Source organism: Sitophilus oryzae, unplaced genomic scaffold (assembly GCF_002938485.1).
Source record: "Sitophilus oryzae breed Bouriz unplaced genomic scaffold, Soryzae_2.0 scaffold_1789_pilon_pilon, whole genome shotgun sequence".
NCBI lineage: Eukaryota > Metazoa > Arthropoda > Insecta > Coleoptera > Curculionidae > Sitophilus > Sitophilus oryzae.
The window spans coordinates 484,571-493,784 of record NW_022146489.1 but is presented as its reverse complement, the minus strand read 5'-3'; the positions used below and the strand labels follow the sequence as shown (position 1 = coordinate 493,784).

At 32.9% G+C, this 9,214-nt stretch overlaps 1 protein-coding gene across 1 annotated transcript; it reads left to right on the top strand.

Annotated features, from left to right (window-relative positions):
- The first annotated feature begins 4,528 nt into the window (after positions 1-4,528).
- LOC115882594 lies at positions 4,529-5,320 on the top strand. Its single transcript, XM_030900784.1, has one exon. The coding sequence runs from the start codon at positions 4,529-4,531 to the stop codon at positions 5,318-5,320; it is 792 nt and encodes a 263-aa protein (XP_030756644.1).
- The last annotated feature ends 3,894 nt before the right edge of the window (positions 5,321-9,214 follow it).

Genomic DNA, 9,214 nt, shown 5'->3' with positions numbered 1-9,214 from the left:
GGCTGTTTGTTGTGTATGTAATGGTAAGCCTTCAGATTTTAATAATTTGGAACTTGTGAAAAGTAAACCAGGGGCAAACAAGGCGATACAGATGGGCTTCTCTCCATTGCATGCTCGCATAAAATTCATGGAATGTGTGTTACATATTGCATATAATAAAGAGTTTGCTGCTTGGCGAGTTAATCAGGAAACAATTATATATAATATAGCTAAATAAATATAAATTCATAAAAAATAATATCTTAATTTTTTTTTTTTTTTTTTGTTAATAAATTTATTAGAATTAAAACTTTACCGAAAATCATAAAAAAAGGAAAACATCGCAATTGAGAGCGATACCCCAAAAAAACTTAAAAACGTCCCGAGGTATAAAACAGCTCTTTTAAAATACTCACAAATAATGGAAATCCTCCATCCCCCCACAAAATGGAGGTTACTTAAAATTTTTGTAAAAAATGCACGCATTTTTGTTTTACCCTGTATTATGGGTATTGGCCAATAATTAAATAAACTGCAAAGAACGGTTCGACAGTCGATAAAAAAGCGTTTCAGAATCTGACTAGCAATTCAAAATGCCTTCAATAGTTTAGAAAATACAAAAAGTCCAACTTGATGCAAAAATTTTCACTTTACGTTTCAATTGGTGCTCAGTTTACTTTTAAATAAATTTATTAAACCATGTTATTTGATGTATTTTATTAAGCTGAATCGAATAAAATTCGTCCCGATGCGATTGGATTAACGGTTTAGGAAATATAGGGTTTTTTCGTTATATTATCAGTTTCACACCACTGTGCGCCGTAATTGTTAAAAAGTTTAACGATATTGAGAAGAACTTCAACGCATAATTCACAGAACAGCTATCTAGCAACTACCGCACCTGATCGTTCGACCTTGTGGCAAGTGAAAAAATGCGTAAATATCTAGAAATAATAAGAAAAAACAGTAAATTGGCAGAAGAATTTATCCTTATCATTTACTCTGGTAAATGTTTAAATAAACTTTTCAAATTTCAATCCTTCATATTTTCTCAATGACTCGACCGATTTTCAAAAACGAAGCGGGAAAGTATAGAGAATAGAAAGCCCTTTTCATTGCGGTACCACTTGAACCCCCTTCCCCTTTGAAAAAAATTGGGGGATGACACCCCCGCTTAGAGGGTTGAAGATTTTTCAATCATTTTTGGGGCAAAAGTTGTCCCCCTCACAAACAAAATTGATGTGTTTTTGGATTTTCTGAAAAAAAATTTACCCTGGCCGTTATGCCTTGCGGAACGTTTTTGATGGGCCACCCTGTATTTTACCTAATTTATTATTACATATTACTATTAGTCCATCCTACAGCAATTTTAAATAAAAAAAATAATGGTATTTAAGATTATTACGAAAAACCTAATTTTAAAATTTTTTAACGTCCTGATGTAAAAGCTAAAACTATGCATTTCAATACCGTAAAATGGGGTGAATAGAAACAGTTTCGTAGGCTATTAGCGATATACCGGTTGATAAAAATGTGGTATAATTCTCCCGAATATTTTAAAACATGGGTCTTTGTTTGTTCTTTGCGTATACATATAATTTGACTTTTGAAATATATGCGTATAAATATTAAATAAAAATAACATTTGTGTTTCTATTCACCTGCTATTCGGGAGAATAGAAACACACATTGATGTTAAGGTTTTTATCTATTCTACTTCCAACAAGGTGATTAGAAACAGTAAATTATTACATATTTAAGTAGGTTTAACAATAATTAACATTGAATAATAACTATTTTTAATCAAAAACATTTATTTTTTTTATGAAATACAAAAATATAGTAAACCTATTCTAAGCATCTTATATCAAAGTCAAATTCTTTAAGGCCTCTTCTAAACTCTTCAGGAGGATTAAGCTTCCCAATAATTTGGGTATATTCAAATTCAGAGATATCTGGAATATTGGGCAATCCATAAATGTATCCTTTAAAGTCCCTTGAATCTCTTTCGCGATAAAATTCTCCCTCAAAGTTGCCGTTTCCAATAAGGGCTCTTACTCTTCCTATATAAGGTTTCTTATTTGAAGTAGAACTACAAGCCTTTGTTGTGCTTACAAAAAAATTAACAACTAGCCAATCACCTTCTCGAATGTCCTCTTTGTTTATTTTAAATGGGTAAATAGTGGTGGACTTTGTTGAAATTGAGCTTGTTCATTCCTTTCATAGACACAGATCCAGCAGATGTACTATAAATAGACTTGTTCATTTAAGCACAATAAATCCAAATGTTCTGAAAAAAGAAAACAAAAGTATGAGGTGAATAGAAACAGTGTTTCTATTCACCACACAACCTAAAAAAAGTGTTTTATTTACAAAAACTATTATTTTTGAAAAGTTTATACAGTTGATTAGAATTATCAATTGAGTACCATGAAAAAATACATATAATATAACAACTTACATGTACCAGCTTATGTATTACTTTAAAAATAAATATTTTATTTATAAAGTTTTCGCGCCATACAAAATAGGTGATAAATCGATCTCACATTTATTGATCAGCTGATTGACAGAAACAGTGCTGCCACAGATAAAAATATAGTTTTTACATTTTATTATGTATTACCAATGATAGAAAAATTAGATATGCCGACTCTTTTTACTTTGAATATTTTTAATCGTAATTTGATTTTTTTCAGAAATGTTGTTTCTGAATGTTTTCAAATGTTTATAGGATTTTTTTTTCATATTTTTTATGGACTATTTCCATTCTAAATACCTATTTTGAAAACGGTTCCTCGTAGCGATTTTTATCAAGAAACATTTTTTACGTAAAAAATCAGGGATATGTATATTTTTTTACTGCATAGTTTTATACAGGTACGGACAGAAAGTTATTACTCTTCAAATCAGCCATAACACATGTAGGTGGCGCCCTCTGCAAGTAGGAGTCACATTGATATCAAAATCAAATATCTTATGTCAAAAAACTCCCAGACACTAATTTTCAGCCAAATATTGACGTTACCTCATATATTATTTGAAAAAAATCGAAATAAAAATAAAACTTACACACCCTGTATCTCCAAAAGTTTTTTGTTTATTTTTATCTGCAGAATATGCTGCCGAAGTTTCCAAAATACAGTTCAGACCACCCTGTATATGCGCCAAAGAAAATGCGCAATTTTTGACATCTCTTTTTGGCAAAAAACCTCATAGACGTGTTCCTGGATCGAAATATTCCAGCACTAAAAATATTTCTACTTATTAAAGACTTACACTAATTTACACATAATATTATTCCCAAAAGCAATGCTTGCTGCAGTTGGGAGTAGTATCGTAAATGACGAATGGCTATATTTTCTAAACATACTGCAAAATTCATCGAAAGACATAAATAATTTTCGGAACCAACGAAAACGGATTATTCGCCTTGTACCTCCTATTAAAACTCCTCTGTCATCTGTCAAACTATTCCCCGAGCGAGTGCAAGTCGTCCCCGAACAATATTACAGCCTGCGGAGGCAAGGAACAGAATATAAAATCAATTTAAGGCAGACCGGGACGGGAATCTAGCTTTTAGGGTACAGAACAATAAGGCAGAGAATGGCGAAACTTGGGTAAAGAGCGTTAACTCAATATTCGCGAGCGTTGTCTTAAGTTTTCTGGATAATTTGCATGGCGGCGGCCATTTTGAAAGGTTCTGTGGATGGGGAAGAGGTGAAACAGGGGCGGAATTAGATAACGGTGAATCGTGCACTTAGAAATTATGAAAAACTTTAAAATTTCATAGTAAAATCTAAAATATAAGTTTTATTTTTGATTTCTCCTTGATTGAGAAAATACCAAGGATTTTTTCGTGTAATTATGTGATATTATTTCAAAATTAGTAGCTTCTATGTGTTGAAACAATATTTAAGAGTCATAAAATATTAAATACTAGACTTTTAACCAGTATGTGAGATGATCAAAATTTTAAAATTGTTCATGATTAAACATCAACAAAAAGTCGTTTACCGCATATAGGGCTCTCTCCAGTAAATATAATTTCAGAGCTTTGCAAAATGCGGGAAAGAATGAAAGCGACTTGATATTCGAAGGCAGATGATTGTACATTTTTTTAGCATTGTACAGGGTGGTCGAAATTGGTCTGTTTTAACAGAGAAAACCTATTTCCTGACTAGATAGAGCAAAACCGACATAGATGTCATAGGCTCGATTTCTGAGACACGTCTAATGGCATAAACCGCCTGTTGATATTTTCACTGCTGACTGAGATACGGGGTCTTTTTTAATTTTTAACCATTTGGAAAATTGCCCATAACTTTTGTATTTCGCGGAATAATAAAATTCTGTTAAAACATACTTAAGGCACTTGTTTAAGCACAATCCAGTGGCGTAGTCAGTTTTTTTCTATACTTGCTTTTTTGTCAGAAATACTAAAAAATATAATTTTTTAAATACAAATCATAGTTGGCTATGAACTTAAAAAAATGCTGGCGTTTAGTCCTTTCAAACGATACAAAGTTATGTGTATTTATTTCTAAAAATGAGAGAAATAATAAGTTTTTTTACCTTTGTGTCCACGCCATGGTTCACGCCAGAAATAAAGGAATTGTCCAGCCAAAAGAAAGAATTTTATATACGGTATCTACGAAACAAAACTCCAGAGAATTGGAACAGCTACAAAAATGAACGAAACAGAGTAAACGCGACGATAAGAGCGATTATAGAAGACTATTGGGAAAGATTCACGAAAGGAATGGAAAGGGACATGTATGGAAGCCAGAGAAGAATTTGGGGAATGTTAAGGAGAAACAAACAAGAAATAAAAGATACAGTACAAACAAACAAAATTACTATAGATCAGTGGGAAACGTACTTTAAAAATCTATATAGGGAAACAGAACAAATCGAGCAGCCTATAATAGACACGGAAGACGACAACAATATAGAACTAACGATTGAGATGATAGAAGATAATTTTAAATCCCTCAAAAATCGAAAGAGCCCAGGTCCTAATGAAATCACGAACGAAATGCTCAAATACGGCGGACCCAACCTGCAGAAAGAAATATTAGCATTTTTTCAGAACATAATTAGTAAACAGAAAATACCCGCCGAATGGAAGAACAGCACAACGATACCCATATTTAAAAAAGGTCAAAAAACAGTCCCAGAAAACTATCGCGGAATAACATTATTAGACAGCACCTTAAAAGCATTCACTAAGACAATACTACAGGAAATCAGTAAAACTATACAAATTAGAGACGAACAACAAGGATTCCGCAAAACCGCTCGACTATTGACGCAATATTCATTATTAACAAATCGTTGAAAAGTCCCTGGAACTTAATAAGCCAGCGTATATGTGTTTTGTAGATATGACAAAAGCTTTCGATAGAGTACGCCTGACAGATATATTGCAGATTCTAGAAACAAAAGGACTAAACCCGAGACTAATCAACTTAATATATGACATCAACACCAACTGCAAAACAGCAATAAAAGTTCAACATCTGTTTACTAACGAGATACTCATCCAAACAGGAATAAGACAAGGTGACTCCCTCAGCCCATTTATATTTAACTTAATCATGGATCAAATAATAGAAAATCTACCAAAAACGGCAGGTTACAAAATGGGAAACACCTTCTTCCACGTTGTATGCTACGCTGATGATGCAGTACTCATTGCAGATACAGAGGACAATCTTCAGAGACTACTACATGCGTTTAATCTAAAGGCCAAACAATTAAACATGATAATCAACACCGAAAAAACAAAATGCCTGGTAACATCCAAGGAGGCGGTAAGGTGCAAACTGGAAGTGGACTCAAAACTGATCGAACAAGTGAATCACTTTCAGTATCTAGGGGTTGGAATATCAAGTTATGGCAACCTGCAGAAAGAAGTTAGAGAACACACTATGAAGGCGTCTCGCATTTCGGGCTGTTTAAATGACATCGTCTGGAGGAACAAGTATCTCAACACAGAGAGCAAGATTAGAATATATAAAGCCGCGATAAGACCAGTCATCACGTACGCAGCCGAAACAAGACCAGACACGGCCAAAACAATGCAAATGATGAGAACAACAGAAATGAAGGTGCTGAGAAGCATACACGGAAAAACACTACATGATAGAGCGAGAAACGAAGATATTAGAGAGTGGAGCAAAATCCAGGATATAGGAAGATGGGTTAGACAAAGGAGAAGGCACTGGAACAAACACGTAAGAAGAATGGACGACAACAGACTAGCAAAAAAAGCGCAACAAAACAACCCAATTGGAAAAAGGTCGCAAGGAAGGCCGCCAAAACGGTGGAGAGAATGCTGGACGTCGTCCTCCGGGGAAGACTTGTTAGGATTGAACAGGCGATAGCCTACCTATATGGGCAACCATAATAGAAAGAAAGAAGAAGAAGAAGACCTTTGTGTCGAAGCGGGCCTTGATTTTGTGTTGACCTATAGTTGCTGAATTATTTTTTATCACAATTTAATATTCTATATTATTATTTATCTGCATAATTAAAGGCTTTTGAAAAGGTAAATCAACATTCTATATTTGTATTACCATTTACAATTAAAACGCCAGGGTTACAACTACTGCACTATTAACTAGAGAATTTAGAGAGAATTGGATTGGAACAAAGGGCCCCATATCTTGGCCCCCATATCTAGGCGTGCTAAGTCCTGTAATTTAACTCCTTTCAACTTTTTTATGGGGAAAATTAAAAGACCTTATCGATAAGTGACGAACCATTGGGACGAGAGAAGAATTGCAAAAGATTACTAGGTAAGTTTTTGGACTTATTACACTAGTTTGCCTAATAAATCGTTGTAACTCTGTGCGCAAAAGACGTTTATTGTGTATTCAACAAGGAAGTGTTCAGTTTGAACATCTTTGATGATATTTTTTAGAAAACTATATTCGCCACACAAAAAATACATTTTTTAGTCTTGTTCTTGTTTATTGTATCGATTTCAATTGTAATTAATAATACTAATATACAGGGTCCGGCAATAGTGCGTCGGGCATCTGTAGCTCCTATAATAAAAAACTTAAGAATTTTGTTTAAGTGCAAACCTAAAGTATGTACCAGGATGTAATTCAGGAAAATATTTTAACTTCTATAGGGTGGCTCAAAAAAGTGTGAGTGGACCTGGATGATTTTTTATAAATGGAACACCCTGTATATTATTGCATTTTTGGCTTCCTTTCAGATCACTTTACATAACCCTAAGATATGAATAAATATATTTCGATAGTTTCAGAGATATTAAAAAATAAATCAAAAAAATATATTTTTCAGCCCTTCTTAAAAAAATTATTAAAAATACAAGAACTGATCTGAAATCAAAACTATATGAGGTATTTACTTTAGATGGTCTGTTCTTACTTTGCTATAAATATGGTAATCGTAAATCATACAGGATGTTCAATATTCAACGCCAAACTTTCTAAAAAATAAAATAATTTTTCTTTGTTTTTTTAAATGGAACACCCTGTATATTATTTTTTTATTAAATGGAGAGTTAAAAGATGAACATTTTTTGTATTTAGAGTATTTCAGAATTTTTATCGGTTTCGCAGATACACGCAGTATTATTTCATATGGCGCTTTCAATGGTAAAATACGAGAGAAAAATCATTGGGTGTGTGGCTTTGATAAAAATTTACTGTGGAAAATTCCATATGAAATATAAAACCGCAAATATCTGCGAAACCATTAAAATTTTTTAAATACTCTAGATACAAAAAATGTTCATTTTTTAATTCTCCATCTATTGAAAAAATAATATACAGGGTGTTCCATTTAAAAAAACGAAGAAAAATTATTTTATATTTTAGAAAGTTTGGCGTAGAATTTTGAACATCCTGTATAATTTAAGATTTTCATATTTATAGCAAAGTAAGTACAGACCATCTAAAGTAAATACTTAGTATAGTTTTGATTTCAGAACAGTTCTTGTATTTTTAATATTTTTTTAAGAAGGGCTGAAAAATATATATTTTTGATTTATTTTTTAATATCTCTGAAACTATCGAAATGTATTTATTCATATCTTAGAGTTATGTAAAGTGATCTGAAAGGAAGCCAAAAATGCAATAATATACAGGGTGGTCCATTTAAAAAAAATCATCCAGGTCCACTCACACTTTTTTGAGCCACCCTATTGAAGTTAAAATATTTTCCTGAAATACATCCTGGTACATAGTTCAGGTATGCACTTAAACAAAATTCTCAAGTTTTTTATTCTAGGGGCTACAGATGCCCGACGCACGGACCCTATAGAATGATAATTTACCTTTCCAAAAGTTTTTAATTATGCAGATAAATAATAATATTGAATATTAAATTGTGATAAAAAATAATTAGGCACATAGGTCATCACAAAATCAAGGCCCGCTTCGATATAAAGATAAAAACCTAATATTTCTCTTATTCTTAGAAATAGATACGCCTAACTTTATATCGTTGAAAAGGGTTAAACGCCAGCATTTTTTTAAGTTCATAGCCAACTACGATTTCCATTAAAAAAATAATATTTTTTATTATTTGTGACAAAATGAGCAAGAATAGAAAAAAACTGACTACGCAACTGGATTGTGCTTAGAAAAGTGCCTTAAGAACGTTTTTACAGAATTTTATTATGCCGCAAAATAAAAAAGTTATGAGCAATTTTCAAAATGGTAAAAAAATCAAAAATACCCCGTATCTCAGTTGGCAGTGAAAATATCAACAGGCGGTTTACACCATTAAACGTGTCTCAGAAATCGAGCCCATGACATCTATATCGATTTTGCTCTATCTAGTCAGGAAATAGGTTTTCTCTGTTAAAACAGACCAATTTCGACCACCCTGTACAGTATTGAGCCTTTAACTAGTTCTGAGCTCGGGGTTGGCGGATAAAGATCGTGCTCCGCATTCCTAAGTGGATAGTTCTGAGATGGCCTTTCGGGAATAGCAGATATGTGGTTGCGGGTTAAGCAAACGGATAATTTGTGCTTGTAGATCTTCAGGGCTACCGACTGTTATATTATTTTATACTAAAAGAAAAAGAAACATCTCACAGTTGTCGACAATTTAAAAATAGACTGATGTTAATCGCATTCACGTTTTAGCCCAGCTCTAGATTATTCTAAATGACAGATAATCTTGCAAGACAAGCAAATCTTCATCTTAAAGGCATCTTAAAGACCCCACAGCGGCTGGTCCTAAAATA